Here is a 23,881-nt window from a genome sequence, read left to right as displayed (position 1 = left end):
TATTAATTATGTGAACTTTTAAAAAATGTATATTTAAAAAGCACATAATCCTATTCTTAATTTATTATTTATTTTACCGAATATTAATAATAAAACGTAGGAATATAATACGATTAAATATATATATATATATATATACATATATTTTTTGGTGTATTGCTGCTCCCTAATGTATCCCTAGAAAAATGAGACGCTCACATCACATGGAGCTCTCTCAAGGAGCAGGGATTATATTAGCCGCGTCGACAAAGTATCTACGTCGCCGAGTTGAATTTTGTAATCCAGTGCTGAGTTCTACAAAACGGTAAAAGGCATCGGAAAATCTCAGGCTACATCCGATTTACCTTCTCTCTCTACAGTTAATTTTCTTTTCCTTTTGGTCAGTTCACGGCTAGAAGCCTATGTTATGGAGTTTCGCAGTCTTTTTGTTTTCTGGATGCACGTGTAATTGCTTAGTATGATTTTTGATGAGATTTATACTCCAATTTTTTTTTTAATCAATTTCAAATTATTGGTTGAAGATTCATGAAAAAATTGTGAAGAATTTGAGCAATCTCGTTGTCATGCTTAAGAAAATGGGGTATCGGTGAAATCACGACCTGAAATGCTGGTGATTCACGCATTTGTAACCTAAACATGTAGCTTTTAGACTTTTCGTTTCATGTTGCAGTGTTTGTCAAATTTGCACCAAGTGAAAAACGTATTGACTTCTTGGATCATGACTGCCATTTTTCATTGTTATTAGAGGAATACTAAGTATCTTTTCCCTATTATCGTGGAACACAATAATGTGAAATATGGCCTGGTATGGTGTTGCTGGTGTTTTGAAGGGCTCATCTAGTGACCATAAAAAAAGTGTGAATTAGTGGTGATAAATATAATTTATTTATAACTTTGTTGATGAAATTCCTCAAGTTTCCATATAATTTGCTTGTTGAGTTCTATTTTATTTTTAATTCTTATTATGGTATAGTAGTAATTAAAAAATGCATATGCATCTCCACATCTAAAAAAATGTAAATGCATCTTATATCCTGACAATGTTCTATATTTTTTTTTTTTTGAAAGAAAAGAAAGCATTATTATGCACATAGGTATCAAAGGGGTACCACCCAAATATAAAAGTTAGTTACAAATTAATCAAATGGTTCATGACAATTCCAAAATCTTCCCAATCTTTAATGTCATGACTTAACAAAATAGAACTAAAAGTGTGTATTCATCTATATCTAACATGTGTAATGTTAGTCTCATTGTTCTCAAAAGCTCTCGCATTTCTTTCCTTCCACACGACCCAAAAAATAGTTAGTGGAATAAGGAATAAATGTCTTTTCTTTTTACAAAAACCCGCCCAAGCCCACAATTCACTGCCCAAGTTTTCTGCCATAACCCAGTTCGGCCCCAGCAGCCCCAAAACAGAAATCCATAAGTTATAAGTCTTCGGGCATCTCAACAATAAATGATTGCATGTTTCCTCATCAGATTTCCACAGATAGCATCTGTTAGCCATGGTGTTTCCTCTTCTTTTAAGCATATCCATAGTCAAGATGCATTCTTTAGCAGCTTTCCAAGTAAAAAATGTCAATATAGGAGGAGCTCTAATCTTCCAAATCTGCTTAAAGGGAGCAATATTGCTGTTACTGCTGCTGTCATTCTTACACAGGACCATGTACAAAGATTTCACAGAAAAGCCCTTCTTATCATCAGGTTTCCACACCCTTTTATATCTGTCATTGCCCAATTTTTTGCTGTCAAGGCACCATAACAGATTACTATACTCCTTGATTTCCCAGTCCTGTAAATTTCTTATCACTTTCATGTTCCAGACCCATCCCTCCCCCTCTGTATCATAAATATCCTTCACTTTAGCTTCTTTATTGCTTGCAATTTCAAAGATTATGGGAAAGTGATATTTGAGCTTGAATTTGCCCACCCATTCATCATGCCAGAATTTGATATCCCCCCCGTTTCCAGGCAGCCACCCCACACAGCCCATGAAAGAGAAACTTTCATCACTAATTTTCTTCTAAAAGCTCATGCCATGCGGTTTGAATCTCCCCCTCCATCATGATAACTTTCTATGTGAAGACTACCAGAATATATTCACACCATCCAATATCTGAAGCCCAAGTAAGAGGAAAAGGATTCAAAATTTCAAATGCATCCCTTTCTGTTTCTTTTTCCATATTGGTTCCAAGATTCGAATGCTTTTTAACTGTTGATTATCTGTTGGGTGCTTGGGCATGGGTTATGTTAAAGAAAACAAACAAAAAATGGATGGCAGTTAAAAATATCTTAAATGAGAGTTTATATTATATAAATAAAATTCATGTGAAGACAAATGAAGTCTGCATGTGGGGGCTATTCTTGAGATTTCGAATCAGTTCGAACTTGATAAAACACACACAAGCACATACTGTGTGTGGTATTCTCTAATCTCTACTGAATACTAATCATACTGTAATTTTATATTCTGTTTTTCTTATCAAATTTGCAGTAGATGTATCTCATTCTTGTTTATATGTTTGGTTGGTGCAGATTTTTCCACTTAGACCCTTGATTAAATTCTCTTCAAGGTGACAAATTAGCTGATATAGATAATTAAGGTATGTATATGATATTTATAATTATTGTTGAGCTCATAATATAAATCATATTTTAATACGAATGCATTTCTATTGTTATCATATAATATTGTTTAAGGATTTATAGTTAAACACATTCTTTTACTACTTCTAGATAGAGGAATAGCCCATAACATATATTCTTGAATGGGATAGGACCTCTACCCTATTAGTTGATGACTACAATTAGGAAACTGTGTAAACGTCCATATAAATAAATATATATACAATTAATTTTCTTTAGCTATTCTTAATGTTCTTTGTTGTAGCACCATTTTATACGTTCCTAGACCTTTAAGGATGGGCTTTAGTGTCCCTAGATGTAGAAAAATGCATCCGTAGTTGTGAGTTCCGGCTATAACCATGAGACTTCATTGTATCAATTGATAATAAATCAAGAACACTTTAGAAGGATAGAAGAAATGCTATTACTATGGAAGAGGTCTTTACTGTCCAAGAGTGAGGGGGTGACTCTTACTGAAAGTACTCTATCTAGCATCCATATTTACTTGATGTCTTTATTGGCAATTCTGGTCGACATTGCTAATAGACTGGAAAAAACTAAGTTGAATTTTATTGGGTGTGATGGTGTGAAGACAAGAAGATATCATTTGGTTGCGTTACAAGCTCTAATTGGGTTTAGTAGAGGACATGATTGGGGTTACGATCTCTAGTTGGGTTTAATAAGCTCCCTTGAGAAGGTGGTTATGGAGATTTTTGGAGAAGCAGGGGAGTTTCCAGACATGAGGTAGAGGGGTGGGATTGGTGCATTAGAATTCCAAAAGGGGGTTCGCATGGGGTAGAGTTATGGGAGAAAATCTGTTTTCAGGAGTTTATCACAGAGAGCATGGGGTCAATCGAAAGAGTGAGTTTTTGGAGAGATGAATGGGTGGAGGAGGGAATTTTATTGCTTTTGTTACACGCATTAAGGATGCCATTGTTAAGGAGTTCTTGGTGGGCGCTCAAGGAAACAGGGTGTGGTGTGTAGAGTTAAATAGAAACCTAATGGAGACTCTTTCAAGGATAAATTTAGACCACAATGTGATAGATAAACCAATATGGAAGTGGAATTCTTTTGGAGTTTTCTTTATGAAGTCTTACTATGACTACTTGGGCATCATGGAAGAAAGTTATTGATGCTCGTTTGGGTTGCTTGATGGGTGGTGTGAGGAGTAGTGAGGTGGCGATACCTCATGGAAGAAGCTTGTGGAAGATGATTGGTTTGGGTTTTTATAAATTTAAAGAATGCATCTCTTAGAATGTGAGGAGGGGGAATAAAATTCTTTTTTAGGAGGATGAGTGGACAGGAAAGGGTAAAAAGAGGATGAGGGGACGGGAAGGGGTAGGCTCAAGAATTTGTATCTGCAGATTTATGCTATTACCAGGCTAAACACATCAGTGTTGAAGAAATAGGAATCTTAATGATTGGGAAGTAGAGGAGTATGAAGCCTTATTTCAGCTCATATCTTCGGTCCAGATCCGTGATGAGAGGGATAACATTATCTGAAGACCTTGGAAGGATAGAAACTTCTGTCAAATCTTGTTATCATTATTTGGTTGTCAATTTGGGGAATAAAGCGATTACACTTTCCTGTTAACTAGATTTGGAAAACTTAAGCTCTTCCAAGACTTGCGGTTCTTTGCTTGGGAAGCGAGTAGAGAATGCATTCTCACAATTGATAAACTGGTGAAAAGAGGTAGAATTATGGTGAATGGTTACTACTTATCTAAAAGGACTGCAGAGACTTGTAACCATATTGTCCTTTGGTGCCCATTGGCTTAAGAAATGTGGACTATGGTGTACAATCTTCTTGACATTAATTGGGTTATTATTGGGTCGGTGAGAGAGCAATTATGGGCTTGGAAAGGTTTATGTAAAAAGAAAAAATTTGTAAAGCTTATACCATTGACTATCTTTTGGGTAATTTGGAAAGAATGTAATAGTGGGGCTTTTGATGGTATAGAGGACGATTGGGCAACAATCAGGGATAGATAATTTCATCTTTTTGGCTTGTTAATCTTAGGTCATGACATATACAAGATGGAAGATTTGGGAATCTCATTGAAATGATTACTACTTGGTAAATATTTTTGTACATGAGTGGCACCCCTTGGTGCTTTTTAATATACTTTTATGCTTTTTATTTTTTAAAAAATGACTATTTGAGCATCGGAGAGGTGGATGAGCTGACTTCCCAGCCAAGCTGATCTGGAAAGCCCATATAACTGCGAGGGTTACCTTTTTCACTTGGGACACATTAAGGGAATGCATTCCGATGCCGGAAAAATTGATAAGGGTAAAATTATTTATGCAAACGGCAAGCAGAATCTTGCAAACATGTTCCTTTTGGTGTCCGTTTATGTTTCGACTTTAGTGTTTGACTTATGGTTTATTGAGGGCGAGTTGAGTTATTGCTAGATCTATAAAGGAGGGCTATGAGCTTGAAGAGGCACGCAGGAGGGTAAGAGTAAAACTTATCCCTTTTATTACCTTTTGGGTCATCTGGAAAGAGAAGAACATAATAGCTTTCAAGGTTATTGAGTCTAAGTTTGATAGATTTAGGATTCTTAGTTCCAAAGCCTAAAAATTGTTTTTTGATCATGGGTCTCATTTGCTTTATTGTAGCAAGGATAGGACCTGATAGATATTTTGGTAAATTTGTAAATAATTATATGTGAGTTGTACTCCCTTAACTTACATTTATCATATTTTAGATTATGAATATATCACTTATTGTGCATGTGATAGTGTTCAATATATGCATACGCCAACATAGCAAGACAAAGAGACAAACAAATATGAAGACATTCTATTAAAAGAGGGGGGGAAAAACAAAAAGACAAATACATCAATAGTTATTGTAAAACCTCAACTCAAGGATCAATAATATCCAATATATGCATATACTAACATAGCAAGACAAGAGACAAGCGAAGATAAAGACATTCTATCTAAAGAAAAAGAAAAAAAAACAAACTAGAAATACATCAATAATCATCATAAAACCTTAACTCAAGAACTATTGATCCAATAATTTTCAAACCTAAATTATATCAAACGTTCAAGTTCTACTTCTTGGTAGTGTGTGACTCGAACTCTTAATAAAATTTAAAAATATATTTTTTTAATGTGAGATTGGAATAGTGATTACAAATAATATCATAGTACGTTAGCTTGGTGATTTGGGTAACGACATCAACTAAGAGGATGGAAAGCAAACGGTAAATGCTAAATGGGTGGCAGCAATCAACGTAGTAGAGATAGGGAGATGTGTCACACCATAGGTAAAGTGGTCTTCGATCCTTTGAGATTCTTATGACTATAAAGATGTAGAACAAGTGAGGTTTCATGAGGATGAACTTCTTTTTCTGCACTGGGTTTGATTGCTAGCCATGACATGGTGAAGGTTGATGATGAGGGAGAGGAGGATGGGCTGGCCCGTTTCAACCCGGCTTGAGAATCTGAGCACTTTGCTACCGTAAATGAAGTAGACATGCATAGGGCTGCCAAAGTTGCCAATGTTGATGATAATCCAGTTTAGAACTAGAAAGCCCTTTTCATGGTGGTGCTTAACGTGGTTTTCACTATGCCAATCAAGATTGCAAAGAAGCTGGAAATAATTCAATGCAGATTTTTATGGGGTGATGAGGTGGACAAAAGAAAGTATCACATAGTTAGATGGGAAGAGGTGAAAAAACCGTACAAGAAAGGTAGTTTGGGGCTGAGATCATTGGTGAAAATGAATAAAGCTTTGTTAGGAAAGTGGTTGTGGAGAGAGGGAAAGGAAGGAGATAGTCTATGGAGTAAGGTGGTTGAGTCAAGGTGGGGTAATAGAACTAAGGGGTTTGACGTGAGACTGGTAAGAGGAAATCATAGCAGAAGTCTGTGGATGAAAATCCTAGTGGGTTGCGATGAATTTTCAGCATGCACAAAATGGCGTGTCAGAAATGGTGATAAAATAAGCTTCTGGGAAGATGAGTGGGCTGGAAACTTTAAATTAAAAGATAGATTCTCTAGAATATTTGAGATAGCGCTAAAAAAAGACATGAAAATCAAGGAGGCATATTTTGGAGTGGGGGAATACAAATTCTGGGATGTGCAAGTGAAAAGAAATTTGAATGATTGGGAGATTGATGAGTTTCAACAATTAATCATTATGGTCTCTCAAGCAAAAATGGAACAACAAGAGGACTCTATAAAATGGAAGACAAGAATATCACCAGGAATGGTTTTTTTCGCATGGGAAGCTTGCAGAGAATGTATGCTCACTATTGATATGTTGATGACTAGGGGCAGATGCATGGTTAACCACTGTTTCATGTGCAAAGCTAATGAGAAATCATGTAATCATTTGTTGCTAGGGTGTTTGCTGACTTACAAATTGTGGACTCTTGGTAATTAAATGGGCAATAGTAGGCTCCATGAAAGCTGAAATTTGGGCATGGACGGGTTTATGCAAAAAGAGAAACAATTTAATGCTTATTCCTTATATTGGTCCTATGGGTAGTATGGAAAGAAAGAAACTCTAGAGCTTTCGAAGGAATTGAAAAAGATTTCAATTGTATCATTGATAGATGGTTACACACTTCTGGTTTTTTATTGTTGGGTCATGATATTTCTGATATACACGAATTTGGAATGGTGTTAAATCATTTGATTGAGATGTAAATGTTTGTATTTGGGTGGTACCAATCTTATAATATAACTTTGTTTATTTAAAAAAAAATGGTGGTGCTTAGTGTAGGTTCTGCAATATTCATTTTCCTTGCACATGTTAGCTGGTCACAATCCTCTGCCTATGTATGTTCGCTTGAAGCTATTGTAGGTAGCCTTCCACGTGGATCTGAAATGCCATTAATTGGTCTTAGTTAGTTAACTGATTGGCTTACACATGGAAATATGACAATGTTGAAAAGAATTGGGCTTTAGGGATTTTTTTTTCAATGTTTATATATGGGTAGAATTTACAAATGAAAATGGAGAAAAAGACGAGATAATCCAAGACGTACTTGGAAAAAATTAATTCAAGTATTCTAATCTTGTGATGGTAGAATTACAGTTAGTGAAATATAATTTTTTTAGAACTATGCAATAGATATTAGTCTCGAGATGAATAAGAATCCGAATTTAATTTTTAACATAAACGAGAACTTGGATAGCTGAAATTGAAATATTAACTGATTAACATTATAAGATAGAACAGTGAATTCCCTGATATATAAAAGTAACTTGTTACAATTATTTTTTACTATCTTGAATTAACTAGTAAGATCTACTTTAGGAGTAGCAGTGTGTTGCGGTAGTTTTTGGTGTTGCTTTTTACTGTGTTTGATGTCGCGGTGAAAGAGATAAAACCCCAGAGAGAGAGGACAAGAGCCACAGCCTTCTCAACTTGAAACTTTTCATGGAAGAAAATAACACCGAGGATCTCTGTGACCGGTAATAGAACTGTTGATATAATACAAGACAACAATGATGAGTGGCAAAACACAACTCCTATTGCCCCTGTCATGTAGCACTGCCATGTCAGTGCACTCCCTATCATCACCATATAGTACTTAGCTTCTCCCAATTCATATTCTCTTGCTTCTCTTGAAATGACCTGCAGTAAATCAAGTAATAGTATTAATGATATTTAACAGATATAAAGTAATATATATATTTAATAAACAGCTTAAAAGAGCAAAAAACTACTTCAATGACCAATTTGAAAATTAACACTAGTGCTAAAATAAATTTAGAATTTAGTTCTATATATAATTAAAAATAATACTAAAATAAATTTAAAATTTAGTTTGTTAAAGGGTATGAATTTTTACAGTAAAGGGAAATAGAGGCATTAACCTTGAAGTTATTGTTAACCAGCATCCCAATGGTGCTAAAAGCAGTAGCAAACACACTCATAACCATCAACATCTGCAACATAAGTGGATAAGTAAGTTGCTGATGAGCCTTCATGAAAACTAGCTCCACCGCCGGCAAGACAAACGCAGACAAAACCGAAGCCCCGTCCCGAGTGTCATTATAAATCCCAAGACATACCATCCTGTAGATTCATTATTGGGTTTGTCACTGCTGGTGTGCAAGGCTAAAACTGAGGCCCCAATGGTTAGCACCACCACGGAGTTTATGGAATAAGGAGTGAATTTCTGCTTGACCAACAGCAAAGCGAACAATGCAGTGAAAGCCAGTTGGGTAGCAAGGATCAGAGATGCGGTGGAGACAGGAAGACACGCCACGCTGTAGGCGTAAATATAGCCATTGAGACCTAAGATGATTCCCAATATGGCGGCTGGGACATAGACACAAGGTTTCATGAAAAAGGAATTTGCTGCTTCATGTTCTGAGTATGATCTGAGTTGATTTGTGTTTTTATGGTGGAAGTAAGCAATGGTTATGGGGATAATCATGACAGGCCAGCCGGCTGTTTGGTCCCAGCTGGAAAACCACACTCTTTCCACCATGAATGAAGTAGAGCCGCATTAATAAAGGGACTCCACAGTTGCCTATGGCGAGAAACATGCAATTTAGTAGCAGAAGAGCTCTTTTCATGGTCATTTTTGCTTCTGCCTGCGTACTATACAAGAACAATACAAGTATCAGTTGTATTTTATCGTTTGGGAAAGAGAGAGGAAGAAGGACAAAACACTAAACCGACATCAGAACTTGCTTTTTTTTTGCAAGTGAATTCAGATATCAGTCATGAACCTGGGGGGATATCTAAAGAGAGAGCGATGGTGGGAGTATATATGGATCGAGAGTATGGAGATAGCTTTTAAATATAGTTCACAGGATTACGAAAGCAGACTGGGATCACAGAATGAGGTGATGAGTGTTTAGTACTTATTTATGCACTATTTTTAACCTTATGGGTCCCGCAATCTTTTATCAATAGTCATGAAGATTGAATTACAAGAGAGAATTGTTCTTTTTGAGACGGGAATGGAGAATTAAAGAGATTGAAATTTTTAGTTTTTTAGTATAATATATAAAAATAGTTACAAACAAATAATGTTGCATATTTTATTGTACAAAAAAATAAGTGTTTAGTACTTAATAAGCTTATAAACTAATGAGTTAAAGTTAGTGCAATGAATAAGATTACTAATTAGGACTAATATTTTATTGTAGAAACAAATATATTTTACTGTAAAAAAATAGGAGCTTTTAGTACTTAAACTGATGAGTTAGTCCAATAGATAAGATTAACTATTAGGGTTGATATTTTATTGTAAAAAAAATATTTTATCATAATTTTTTTTTTATCTTAAAAACAAACAATGTTGCATATTTTACATTATCTGTAAAGTCAAAAGATAAATTTATTCAAATTGCTTATGTTAAATAAATTATGGCCTAAATACTTTTCTAGTCTCTATATTATTTTATTTTATTCAATTTGGCCTTTATATAATTCTTTTCTTCTTTTAGTTTTTGTACTTTTAAAAGTGTGCATATTAATTCTTCACTGTTAGTTTATTTTAATACTGTTAATATATTTATCATATATCACCAGACTTGACATGTGTTATTTAATTGGGTGCTTATATTAGATATTACGTAATATTTAATGTGTAAAAATAGTTAAATTTTTAATTTTTTTAATTAAAAAAAGTACAGAAACCAACACTGTATTTAGACTTATAAACATTTATAGCAAAACTAATGTAAATCAAAGGTAAAATATTGGTGGTGTAAAAACCTATAATAAAAAAATATAATACAATGTATATTGACGTTTCTTAGTAAAAAATAAACCTTGCAAAAGGGAGTCAATATTTTTTTGGGTTGATTATTAGACTGATTAATATCTCAATCAGTTTTGCTATCTTTGTTATGACTTTATGGCAATTCAAATTCAGTAACTTTTTTGTGGTTTAGTTTTATTATTATTTTCCATAAAACCCTTAGTTTTTTAAAGAAGTATCTCCAAGTCTTTGGTTTTTAAACTTGTATACTTAAAAATTCAAAATTAATAAGAAACGAAAGTAGGGGAAAACTTATAAGATAACATATAGAAGATTAATAATTTTAGGGAAAGTGAAAAAAGAAAACTCTTCAAGGATTAAACTGTTATAAGAGATCACAGTTTAAATTGTAATAGGGAGTGAAACTGTAATTTTTCTTTACTCGTTTATTATCATTAGTTGTGGTTTTCTTGTCTAATTCCATTTAAAATTAGTATAAAAAGTGAAATATAGAAAACCACTAGTATTATACTTATATTACATGATTCATAATTATCTACAGTAAAAAACATATAGTATTATATTAATAATACAAATGTACAATGTTATTCTGTATTATTGTTGGTCTGATGTTATATCAAAAACAAAATATGAGTTATTTTCAAAATTTGGCTCAAAAACAATGTTGCTATTAGATTTATTTAAAATATAAATTCAAGACGCAAAATTTACAGTATTCATAGGCCACATAATCCATACAAAATTATTTTCACACACAGTTAAAGCAGATAAACCCTTGATTCATATTAAAGGAAAGCAACAACATCTTGGAACGAGAAACATTTTGGTAGCTAGAATTCTCAGAATCATGGATTAGAAACTTGTGGCATCTCTGTTTCTAGAGCACTCCGCTTCTGTTTATTAGGATCTTTTTTCTCACTATAAAAGTAAGAGATAGAGACCCACAGAGAGGGTGCAAGGGCAACACCCTCTCAGGTTTGAAATTTTCTTTGCAGAAAATAACAGCTAGGACCTCTGTTATTGGTAATCCAGCTGCAATTACAATACCGGACAATAAAGATGATGCGCAGAAGATGACCCCTATTGCCCCCAAGAAGCACTGCCATGCTATTGCGTTAAACACAACCACCGAATAGTACTTGGTTTCAGAGCTCATATTCTTTTGCTTCTTTTGAAATTGCCTGAAATACAATAGAATAGAATATAATGGAAGATGATTTTATGGTGTAGTACTCTGCTCATTCTCTTGCTTATTTTCTAACTTTAAGATAGGTCCCCTTTCTTTTAACAAAAGCATTTCGAGTTTAGTAATGAATTTTTGAAAGTACAATTTAATTGTTTCATTTTTTCATGGTTTTTTTTGCCAATTCAGTAAGTAATCTGATTTTTTGTTATTTAACAATAAAACATTAGGTTTTTAAGGTTATTTTTCCTTTTTCTATTATATATTGTGTACTATTTTCTAACTATACATTTTTATAAGATATATAATGACTAATTAACAGTGTTTAAGTTGACATAAAAGGACCATGCATACTGAAAGTAAAAAAAAGTTATTCGTTAAAATTAATCATTCAAACAACACATATATTACAGTAAAAATCAAAATCATCTGTCCCTTGTGACATGAGATTTTAGAGTCTAAAATATAGATGTTTATGATCTGAAAAATATTAAAAATAACCATCATTGCTATGTTTAAATATTTTAAACGGTGTTTTCTGAATGTAGGCAGACAAAAATGAGAAGAGGAAGACCTCTTTCGGGAAAAAAAGTATAAAAAAAAAATTAATCCTCCAGGTTTGCCTTAAATTTTTTTCCTGACATATATTGCTATCTTCTACTTGTTTTTAATGTTATTTGGGAATAATACACTAAAAAGCTCTTTTACTGTTCTAAAAAGTTCAAATAGGTATTTGATGTATTTTCAGTTAAAATACAACTTAAATTTCAAATTTGTCCAGACATGTCTTTACCATTAATGACATGTCTAATACTGTTAGAGTAATCCTTACATAGCAGATGATATCGTCAACATGCGCATTGGGTTTGAAAATATTATTGGTCTGACAGCCACATGGTCCCTATCTTGGCAACCAGTTCCAGTCTTTTTTTTCTCTTATTTTTTTCATTTCGAAATAGTTATAAATTAAATATCAATTTATGAAAAGTCAACAAAAAGACATAAAAGTAAAAGAAAATTTTCAGTGTCAAATGTTGCTTCAATGCTTTTCGGCTTCCATTTAAGCACCATCATTCAGTTCAGCGGCATTGGGAAACATAGAACTGCGAAAAAAAAGTAATAATGGTAGAACCAATCATGTGATTGCTACGTTGACAATATTTTAAAACTTGATGCCTACATGGATATATTTTTTATCACGTGAACATTTGGTTAACGGTACTAGACACGCTATTAGTGGTAAGAGTCTATTCGGACAAATTTTGAAAAGACAAGTTGTATTTGATCTAAAAAATAATCGTAAGGCTGCTTTGAATGCTTTTTGAATGGTACAAGAGCTTCCTGATGTAGTATATATATATTTTTTTCTGAATCTTTCATGCTAGTGGAACAAAACTTATAAATCTGTTATCTTATGTATACTTTGCTTTAAATGAAGTTAATACAAAAAACTTGCGGATCTGTAATTTTTTAAGTGTTATTTGACAAATAGGATCGAGTCTTAGTAATATTTTCTACTGCCATTAAAATGCAACAACATACTTTTAACCTGAAGAAACCTATGTTATATAAAATATTTCAAATTAGGAACATCTTTAAACTTTGGAGTCTTGATAAATGTAATCATACCTCTAAGCAGCTTAGATCTCTCTTAACGTATTCGAATATTCGTGTTTAGTAGTTAATATGCATGTATAGTGACCCGCTTTTGATTTTATTTTAACCAGCAAGAGAGAGAGAGAGAGACCAACATACGTAAATCAGTAATCATACCTGAAAATCATTGTTAACCAGCATCCCTATTGTGCAAACCCCAGTAGCAAAAAAACACATAACCATCTTATTCTCCAAAACTAGAGCATAACTGATTTCCCGTCTCGCCTTCTTGTAAGACAACTCCACTAATGGCAAGACCAACCCATACAAAGTGGGAGCAGCTATTGTCATCACCAACCCCAAAATAGGGACATGGGAAATCTCGCATTGAAGTTTTTTGGAATTTTTATTGAACAATGATGGATATAGTTTTTCAAGATATGAGAAATTTGGGTAGCCTAATTGATAGTATCATAACATAACAACGCTATCTGTCTTGGTACTAGGGTTGGAAACTACTTCATTAGTAGCTTTCGAATTTCCTCACCTCTCAGGAGGTAAAGTTCAGCATGCACCTCAACATTGCAAATCCTCTTCTCAGAGTTCAAGTCCTAAAATTCACACACATGTGAAAGAAATTTTGTAACACAGTTAAGATCCCGTGTTAGTGTACTTATAGATAATAAGTTGTAATCCAATTTCAGTACATAGAGAATAGAGTGAAGAGTAGTGTCCTTGAAAATAATAACTGAACTTGCGCCAACTATCCTAGAAAGGGTCGCATTGGCTATTCGAACTGAGGAATTGTTATGGCAAGATATATATTCATGAAAAACCATGATATTCCTAGTTATGTGATTTGATGCTCCTGAGTCAACTATCTATGTAGTATGAGTTTCCTATCTAACATTGAGAGCATGAAAAAAATACCTTTCTAGGCTACATATGCAGTACCACTAGTTGTTCAAGTGGATTGAAGAGTCTGTTAGAACATTTTCTGTAGTGCCTCTAATTGCTCTTTACTAAACGAATTGGGATTTGGGATAATGTTAGATGTGTCTTCTTTGGCTGTAGTGTTATTGTCTCGACCTCCTCTGTTTTGTTGTGGCCGAGAAGGTTTCCAATCAGCACGTTTACTATGTAGATGCCAACAAGTCTCTTTTGTGTATCCAGTTTTTTTGCAATTGTCACACCATAAATGATTCTTCTTTTTTTGGTTGTTATTGGATTGGGTTCCTTGTGCAGTCATGGCTGAGTTCTTAAGATTTTTAGAAGAAGTTTAGGTTCCTAACATCACCTTTTGTCTGCTTTCTTGCCTATCAATTTTGGAAAAAACTTTCCTAACATTAAATAATGGCTTAATACTTAGAACTTTTCCACATAGCTCATCGACAATACCTCTGTGCTTGTGCCTATCATGAAAGGGTTAGTTGTGACTTCTCCGTTTTGAAAATATTTGGAAGAGCCTGAGAGTCACCATTGTGACATCAGCTAACCTAATTAATTAGGTGATTGGGCTCGGGCCCAATCATCATATTAATCAATCGTTATCTTATTGATTAATCGCTATTGTAACAACATATATGCTAACCTAATTAATAAGGTGATTGGGCTCGGGCTCAAGTCGCACACTGCCTGTATTGTTTCTTTTTCCCTCTCTGCTTTTTCTTCTTATGTAATATCAAGGTTTAAATTCGTTTATTCTCTTTGCACGCTCGGCATGTACATTGATTATGTTGTGGACTGAACTAAATATGTTGTTACAGTAGCGATTAATCAATAAGATAGTCTAATACATAGTAAGACATATTTATGCTGTGGTTGTAAACCTACCAATTGCACCCTGCTGGTTGTGATCCCAATTTGGATTGTGATCACAGTTTGGGTAATTAAATCTTAGGCACTGCACTCGTAAGATGGTTTCTTATATTTACCTCTTTTGATTTTTAATTGTACAAAATCATGCTTGTCATTTGTTAGTTTCAACAACTTGAAGCTGGACAAAGGGTGTTCAGCTGATCTGAAAATGCTTCAGCTTTGTGGAGACAATTTGTTCCTTCTGCTCTGCACTATCAGCTTCATTATCAGTTTGAGTCATGGAATCAAGTCAGTATGCTTAAATCTGCAGACAATTTGCATTTACCTCAATCTGCACTGAATACCTTATCTCTGCCTGTCTACTAATCATCTTGGCTTAGGTATGAAATATTTTCACTGGTCCAAATGCATGCAGGGTTGATAGCAAAATCTTGAATGTTGGGGAGGAGTTACAGAAGGAGACTCTGCCGCTACAATTGGGTTCTCGACTATATGGATTGAGGGGGCTTAAGTCACATTCTTGGTACGAAGTGAAGATATCATTTCCTGCTTCTGTATGTAAAGTTTTGTTTCTTTTCTCTGCATGTTTCTCAAAGCATTCTCAGGAATTACAAACTGATCTCCCTCTTGTTTGATGGCAGATCCCTGCTACCTTTTCCTTGCAACTCAAGAGAGATGATTTAGGTTTAGAGCTAGGCAAGAACAGAAGATTATTAAACACTGAAAAGTTGATTTTCAAGGTTGATAGTCTTGAAATGATTAGTGATCAGGTTTGATGTACTCCAGCAGTTGTTTTGTGTGCATTTTTTTCCTTTGTCATTTGAGATGATAAAGAGTTTCCGGCTTTGCTCAGGATGGATGGTCTGTTTTGGTGAGCGTGGAGCCTGAGGGAATTGTAGCAATTCCTCATCTACAAGAGAGGGAGTTCGTCACATTCAATATAGGTAAAATGGATTCCTCCCCTCCTTTAAGTTTTTTGCATTATTTGATTGGTGGCGTAATGACATGAACCTTGTCATTTTCTGCCTCCAATGCAATCGTACAAAATTTCTCAGTCTTTACAATTTTCTTCAACTGTTTTACCTTTCAATTCCATTAATAATTGCCCTTCTCCATCTTTATTCCCGAATACCGTGTTCAACTCTACATGATTTTGGGTATGATCATCAGATCCTTATCTGACATCTAGTTTTTATTGTTACATCTTATGGAAGGTAAAACTACAGGTGATATTGCTTTGTAGTTACATATAATGGAAGATAAAACTAGAGATGTCATACCCACATGGTCATACAGATGGGACCTAAGAAATTTTCTTGAGCTGATTTTGCATTTTTCGTAATACTCTTTATCTTCATTAGCCCAACTGGATGTGGGATCATCTCAATTATTCGGGAAGGTGTATTCTCATATGATGAAGAATGCTTTCCAAGAATATTCTTAGTGTAAGAGTCTTGCTAGTATATGATTATCTTTGTATCTTATTAGCTTGTGTCTTGTTGTCTATTGTATTCTTATTTAATAATTCTACTCATACTAGATTACGTAAACACCCTATAATGCACGAGTGGTTTACAGACGAGGTATGTATAAAAATGATTGGTATTCTCTCGTTGTTGTTGAATTGAATAATTGTTTTTTTCTAACTGGATATTTTCATCCTAGATGAATTCTTGGGTATTTTCTTGAATCAGCCTAACTTTTTAACTTTTTTTGCTAAACTGTTAAATCGACATATAAATTTGAATTAAACCGTAAAAACAGTATAGCGGGATTTGTGGGTATGACTAACAATTTTAATTTTCATGACAGTTTGTGATGAGCTTTTATTGGGCATCCCGCACAAGGCTTGGTGGGTGGTAGCTTTGGCATTGCTGTGTCTGGCTGTGGCACTTGTTCTTCCTGGATTCCTTCCATGTTATCTGCTGCTAAAGAATCAAAACCAGCAGACTTTTAGTCAGAATGTTTGTAAGAAGTCTTGAGACCGAAAATCATTTATTTACATAAAGCTGAACTGTTTTTGTGCTCCAAGCTGTATGCATCGAATCAAATGCATTCTCTGTAATTACCTGCACATTTTGTTTAAAGGGAGGTTTGGAATAATAAACTAAGTTTCTGTAATTCATTTGGAAAAGTATAATTTTTGGTTGGACAAAATTTAGAGAGAGCGCAGAGTGTACTTGAAAATTCACACTTAGGTTAACTAAGAACATAAAAGTATGTTTGGTTGATTAAAAAAGTTGACCTCATATCAAATTCTATATGGAGTTTGAACAATGCATTTCAAATTTCCACCAAATTTGATGAAGGCTTCCCATTTCTATTATCTTTATTTGCATGAATTTTGGATTTGCTTAAATTTTGAACTCTCAAACTAGGAAATTTTACCTTCAAATAGATTTAAAAGGAAATTAGCAAATGAATGTTGGATTTGTTTCTTCTTTATCTAGTTTAATGGATGTCATGCAATTCTTTTAAGAGGTTCTTTAATATATTTTGCTGAACATCTCTAGTTTTCATTATTTAATTTTTAGGTCTAGAAAATAATTACTTATGATTTTTTTTTTAAGAATATCCTACTAAAATTATGATAAAAATATATATATTTTTTATGAAAATAAATATATAAAATTATTAATTTTATGAATAAATTTATGTTTATTAAATCAAGAATTTAAATATATTACTAATAAGAAATTAAAATTAATTTAAAATAAAGTAATTGCTGTAGTACACACACACACACACACACACACACACAATATTTAAAAAATACCACTAGAAAATAGTTTACTTAATTCATGAACAAATTCTAACTTAATCAAAAGCTAACATCATATTGATTTTTTAAAAATTAAAATTAAGTATAGATTATGCTTACTAATATTATGCACTATAATTTACGTACTTACTAACGCAATTTTTATGAATGTGTCACTACTTATATTAAATGCGTACCATTATACAAATTTGTCCAAGAACATTAAAAAAAACATGAAATCAAAAACTTGTTTAAGAATTTGAGCTTCTAAAACTATAAAAATTAAGAAGCTTCAAATTTATTCCAAAACCTTGATGGTACCCTTCAACATATATCAAAATATACTTCTAAATATTTAACTTTTGCATCGTGATATCGAATCCATTAGAACCCAATGATATATTGTTACCATTACAAATTTTTACTATCGTTTTAGGTTGTCGTACATATATGATATGTATATGTATAGCAAAATGTGATCCACGCCCATCAAATCTAAACCTTTCAAACCTAAATGCAAGACTAGAATATATTAAAACCAGAAAGTTTATTATTAACAGCAAACTAAAAGAAAACCTAAGACATCCATCATCCATTCATACATATTAATTCATTATTACAGATGAAACCTTCAACAACCATCTTCTTCTTCTTCACCATACTTATTAATAATTACTAGGAAGCTTCCTGCGCCTTCTGCTGCACATACTGCCCGTACTCTCTCGCCTTCTCTGCTATCCTCTTCCTCGCATAATCCACCTTCTCCGCTCCAGCCGGATGCTTTCCCGTCACGTATCTGTATATCCACGTTAACGTCGCTATCGCCGCCGCCCCGCACCCGCCGGAAAACAAAAGCCCAGTCCCCATCAGCACTACCGCCGCCGCCGCCGGCACCAGTATCGGACTGAACAGCACCAGAACCGGCGTCGCAAGGATCAGCCCTATCACTGTCGCCGTCAACGTTATCCCCGACAGGACAAGCAGGGTTGTCCCGATTCCTGCCGCCGTTAGGAACCTTACTGTCTCCCCCGCAGGCGACTTCTGGGTTGTCAACTTTTGTTGATCCGCCATGATGATGAGGATGACGATAAACACTGAGCAGTGGAAAGGGTGGTGGGATGGGGATTTAAGGTGGGATTTGGAGGACACGTGGCGGCACGACAGGCGTCATCTTCTCGTGATGTGTGTCTGATGATGAGAACAGGCTGTATGTGTTCGTGTTCGCCTGCATGGGTTACAACTTCACTGTTTTATGACACGTGTTAGACGTGCATGGGTAATTTGGATTGTAATTTATTTTTCTTAAGCAAAATTATAGAAATATTATTTGGACAAAAAAATGATTAACTTAAATCCATTGCTAAATTATGGGCAAAATTATTATATGTAGTCAAACATGGTATAAATAATTAATTTTAAAAATTCTTGAAGTATATTAATTAGTTTTCCTAAATTAAGCATTTGGCTTAGAAGTATAAATTAAAAAAAATGATTAATACCACATTCAAGCGGAAAAAGTCTATTAAAACTAATAGTTAATCTTAATATCATTGTAAAATAATAATAATAATAATAAATTAATGTTTTTAATTAAATAATTTAAAAAATACATAAGAATTTTATATAACTGCAATCTAAAGAAAACCCAATAAAAGTTGACTGACTGGGCCGGTTGGCCCGGACAATTATATTTAACGGCGTAAAGCGTATCTGATAAGACAAGGTCAGGAGCCGGCCCATTGGCCATCACATCACAGTTTCCACCGTTGGATTGCATGATCCTGGGACCCACTTGATGTACGTTAAAGAAATGGTCACAGTCCAGTGACGTTAGAATTACTCGTCTGAAGGACGCTCCAAAGGAAATTTTTGAAATGTGATTGAATCATGTGCCTACGTGCAAGAATTCGACCGTTGCAATCCCTTGCTTTTTCTTTTCCCCTCGCCTGCATCATCGTCGTTGTGTCCGTCTCTCTCTCAACTGTTTTCTCTCACTCCATTTTTCCATCTCTCTCTCTCTCTCTCTCTCTCTCTCTCCAATGGGGATCGTTGCAGACGCACAACCGCAGGAGAAGGTAAATCAAAGAAACCAAATCTGCAAAAACAAGAGTTTCATTTTAGAACGTGTTCTAGGGTTCTTGAATTTCTAATTTAGGGTTTTTGTGTTCTCATTTTCTGTAGCATATCATATAGGTTCGACTTTTAATTTCTTGCATTTCGTTCTTTGCTTCTTTTTTTATGTCAATTGAGTATTTTCTTCATTTTTTTCTCTCTTCGTCTTTTTTCCCTCCTTTTCGGGGAAAAGCTCGAATTATTGATGGTCTCTTGGTACTTGGAAGGATCTAAGTCGTCTTCGTTATTATTTCCCTTTTCCTGTTTGTTATGGGAAATAAGGGAAGAGAAAAGAAAATTTCACGTAGGTTTTTTGCTTTCTTGGATCCTACGTAGGTTTTTGTTTTTCACTCTGTAATCGATATAAATGAACTCGTCTGTATAAACGCTGGGATCACAGGTATCGAACTAATTCATTTCTAAAATCTGCAGGATCAAAAGCATGAGTTTGATTGTTAGTCTTCAATAGTAAGGGATTTAGCGGTTTAGCTGATTTAGAATTTTAGGTTCACTGGAAAATATCTCGATTTACAAATTTGGCGAATCTGCAAAAGTTTTTTTTGTTTTTTGTGTTTCGAGATTGATCCTAGGGTTTCAATCTGGATTTTCTTTGTGCAGGCTTCTTCAGAGATTTCGACGATGGAGAAAAAGAGATGGACGCTCAATGACTTCGACATTGGAAAGCCTCTAGGACGAGGAAAGTTTGGTCATGTTTATCTGGCAAGAGAAAAGAGGGTCAGTTTACTAGCTCCTTTCAAACGTTCAACATTCCACATCCTTTAGTTTCTAAAGCTGACTTGGTTCTAAGATGATTACATTGATTAATGCAACGATTTACTGCATTGTTCTTCTTTTCTTTAATATGTACACCACTGCTTGTCTTGTTGAGATGAAATATCTGTTGTATTAATATGATCACAAAGAACATCTTTTGTGACATGAAGTGCCAATCTGATCTGTGCATATTTCTGAAACAGAGCAATCATATAGTGGCTTTGAAGGTGCTCTTTAAGAGCCAACTTCAACAATCTCAAGTTGAACATCAGCTTCGTAGAGAAGTTGAAATACAAAGCCATCTTAGGCATCCCAACATTCTGCGTCTCTATGGTTATTTCTACGATCAGGTATATCTGTGCCTGCGTCATTGTGCACTTGTTGGTATCCCAGTGTCAACATGGTCAAGATAACAAGTGCATATGCAAAATTGATTAACATTTATCTTGTATGCAATATGTTGCAGAAACGGGTTTATTTGGTATTAGAATATGCAGCAAAAGGTGAGCTGTACAAGGAACTACAGAAGTGTAAATACTTTAGTGAAAGGCGTGCTGCCACTGTAAGTCCTTTTTGCAGCGTAGCTCCTTTTCTTTACGATAAATGCTTATCATTCACACCTTATGTGTTGTCTGTTGAAGTCGTTATTATGTCTAATTTATTCAGATAGAAACCAATAAATGTTTTATATGTGGCAGTATGTTGCATCACTAGCTCGAGCTCTCATTTATTGTCATGGAAAGCATGTAATACACAGAGACATTAAGCCAGAGAACCTCCTGATCGGTGTTGAGGTATCAACCAACACCAGTAGTTTATGTTTTTTATGTCTTTCATTTATCATGTCTTTATTAAACACCAATTTGGAATTTTATCGCCAGGGTGAGCTGAAGATTGCAGATTTCGGATGGTCGGTTCACACATTTAATCGCAGAAGGACCATGTGTGGCACTCTGGATTACCTCCCTCCTGAGATGGGTAGGTGAATAGAATAAATTTAGAAAATAGACTTGCTTAATATATTTGACTTAAATAGCTTGTTATTTGATGGTTTATTTTTATGGAACAATTTAAATTTTTGGTCGAAATTAGAATTATCATGTGGTTCTGCCAAGTAAAGTATCAACTGATTTCTTGTATTTCCCATGATTTGACTTAAATAGCTTGTTATTTGATGGTTTATTTTTATGGAACAATTTAAATTTTTGGTCCAAATTAAAATTATCTTGTGGTTCTGCCAAATATTTGATTTAAGATAACTTGTTATTTGATGGTTTATTTTTATGGAACAATTTAAATTTTTGGTCGAAATTAGAATTATCATGTGGTTCTGCCAAGTAAAGTATCAACTGATTTCTTGTATTTCCCATGATTTGACAGTGGAAAGTGTAGAGCATGATGCAAGTGTGGATATCTGGAGCCTAGGTGTTTTGTGCTATGAATTTCTTTATGGGGTCCCTCCTTTTGAGGCCAGGGAACACTCAGACACCTACAGAAGGTAAACATAAATGAGAAAACATATTAAAGTAACGCCATTGAACATGAGAATCTTATATTCTTTTAGTGTATGAGATAATGGCATTTCATAATCCTAGTGACCTTGCTAAAATTTTGTACAATATTAGAGTTGTCATTTCTTAGGCTTCCTTTCCGCATGATTTAGAAAATAAGTTTCCCAATGTGCTTCGAGTTATAACAATTGAATTGTAACAGAAGCTTATGTTTCTTATCATTAACAAAAGTTTATCTTGTACTCTTTCAGTGTATAAGACAATGGCATTTCATAGTTCTAGTGACCTTTCTAACATTTTGTACAATATTAGAGTTGTCATTTCTTAGGTTTTCTTCCCGCGTGATTTGGAAAATGAGTTTCCCAATGTGCTTCGAGTTATAACAATTGAGTTGTAACAAAAGTTTATCTTGTACTCTTTCAGTATATAAGACAATGGTATTTCATAATCCTACTGACCTTTCTAACATTTTGTACAATATTAAAGTTCTTAAGCTTCCTTCCTGCATGATTTAGAAAATGAGTTTCTCAATGTACTTCGAGTTATAACAATTGAGTTGTAACAAAAGTTTATGTTTCTTATCATTAATAAAAGTTTATCTTGTACTCTTTCAGTGTATAAGACAATAGTATTTCATAATCCTAATGACCTTTCTAACATTTTGTACAATATTAAAGTTGTCATTTCTTAGGCTTCATTCCCGCGTGATTTGGAAAATGAATTTCCCAATATGCTTCGAGTTATAACAATTGAGTTGTAATAAAAGTTTATGTTTCTTATCATTAACTTTTTGTGTCTATTATGATGTCTACAGGATAGTGCAAGTCGATCTGAAGTTCCCTCCGAAACCAATTGTCTCTTCACCTGCAAAGGATCTTATTAGTCAGGTCTGAATCCTCTTCTTCCTTGATTTCTTGTAAGTTGGTTAAAATCATTAATTTGGAGTTGCAGAAAATGACTGATAGTTTTCTCTATTATCTAACTATTAGATGCTTGTCAAGGATTCTTCACAACGCCTGCCTCTACATAAGCTTCTTGAGCATCCATGGATTGTTCAAAATGCAGATCCATCTGGCGTCTATAGGAGTTAATCATTGCTTGGGGTTGTTGATGAAGCTGTTATCCAGAGTCAACAACTCTGCATTTTTTTTTTACTCAAATGGCTATATGCAATCCAACATTGTTATAAGCCAATATCTACTTTAGTTGATATATAAACCCATGGATCTAACGGTGGAAATTTAATGCATATGCATATGTGATGTATCATATCAAAAGCCCTGTAGTAATGAAGGAAACCATTTATTTTGGTGAATTGTATCATTAATATGTAAAAATTATGTTCTCTAATAGTAGGAATGTTCCTTTATTTTTCTTAGCCTCCCAAAAAAGCCAGATAAAAATTGACTTACAAATAAAATAGCAAAACAAAATTTGGCTCTTTAATAGCAGTAACTAAATCTTTTTACCTTTAATTTTCTTTTTAATAAGTTATTCAATTAATTATAAATCAACAGATAAAAAAATCGTATTTAACGATATAATTACTATTTAAAATAATATACTTATTTTAAAAATCTATGCAATTTTAAAAGACTCCTAACACATTGAAGCTGTGATTGGTCTCTTCATAAATATAATTTACAAAGGTTTAGAAAGGGAGCAACCTCAAAAACTTCATAGAAAGTCTCAGATAAAAAAGAACTTTGGTAGATACAAAGTTGGTACAATTTACCCAAAGTCTATAAATCTGCTCAGGGAAATTTACCCAAACAAAACACCCATACAACTA

General features: G+C 34.0%; 4 protein-coding genes across 10 annotated transcripts; 2 read left to right on the top strand and 2 right to left on the bottom strand.

The window, feature by feature from the left end:
• Nucleotides 1-152: 152 nt before the first annotated feature.
• Nucleotides 153-17,052, top strand: LOC110808954 (caveolin-1 protein). 7 transcript variants are annotated; one of them, XM_088208488.1, is made up of 9 exons: nt 153-358; nt 2,539-2,606; nt 15,094-15,219; nt 15,347-15,485; nt 15,573-15,701; nt 15,785-15,875; nt 16,293-16,376; nt 16,472-16,514; nt 16,744-16,922. In XM_088208488.1, exons 3-7 carry the CDS (start codon nt 15,140-15,142, stop codon nt 16,373-16,375), a joined length of 522 nt encoding a protein of 173 aa, XP_088064614.1. In that variant the 5' UTR covers nt 153-358; nt 2,539-2,606; nt 15,094-15,139; the 3' UTR covers nt 16,376; nt 16,472-16,514; nt 16,744-16,922. The 7 variants fall into 7 exon arrangements, with proteins under 7 accessions (XP_088064614.1, XP_088064613.1, XP_088064611.1 ...); XM_088208487.1 differs by lacking the exons at nt 16,293-16,376; nt 16,472-16,514 and adding an exon at nt 12,066-12,134 and having other exon boundaries at nt 153-304; nt 16,744-17,052; XM_088208485.1 differs by lacking the exons at nt 16,293-16,376; nt 16,472-16,514 and adding an exon at nt 12,066-12,134 and having other exon boundaries at nt 16,744-17,052.
• On the bottom strand, nt 7,898-14,362 carry LOC148252912 (purine permease 3-like). The gene is given in 9 exon segments (XM_088207799.1): nt 7,898-8,227; nt 8,470-8,637; nt 8,640-9,081; nt 9,083-9,202; nt 11,276-11,515; nt 11,863-11,870; nt 13,291-13,571; nt 13,661-13,724; nt 14,120-14,362. Coding segments are annotated over 9 exon segments (1,896 nt in total).
• Nucleotides 17,053-18,222: 1,170 nt separating the features above from the next.
• On the bottom strand, nt 18,223-18,804 carry LOC110808940 (Oleosin family protein). The gene has a single exon (XM_022034593.2). The coding sequence runs from the start codon at nt 18,761-18,763 to the stop codon at nt 18,368-18,370; it is 396 nt and encodes a 131-aa protein (XP_021890285.1). The 5' UTR covers nt 18,764-18,804; the 3' UTR covers nt 18,223-18,367.
• A 788-nt stretch (nt 18,805-19,592) lies between these two features.
• AUR1 (ataurora1) lies at nt 19,593-23,458 on the top strand. The gene is made up of 9 exons (XM_022034581.2): nt 19,593-19,767; nt 20,423-20,539; nt 20,782-20,928; nt 21,045-21,140; nt 21,277-21,372; nt 21,460-21,556; nt 21,959-22,076; nt 22,904-22,976; nt 23,079-23,458. Exons 1-9 carry the CDS (start codon nt 19,732-19,734, stop codon nt 23,178-23,180), a joined length of 882 nt encoding a protein of 293 aa, XP_021890273.1. The 5' UTR covers nt 19,593-19,731; the 3' UTR covers nt 23,181-23,458.
• Nucleotides 23,459-23,881: the final 423 nt, after the last annotated feature.

This window comes from Carica papaya, chromosome 7 (assembly GCF_054855325.1).
Source record: "Carica papaya isolate Zhongbai chromosome 7, ASM5485532v1, whole genome shotgun sequence".
NCBI lineage: Eukaryota > Viridiplantae > Streptophyta > Magnoliopsida > Brassicales > Caricaceae > Carica > Carica papaya.
Note: the sequence above shows the minus strand (reverse complement) of the source record. Positions and strands in the feature narration are given on the sequence as shown.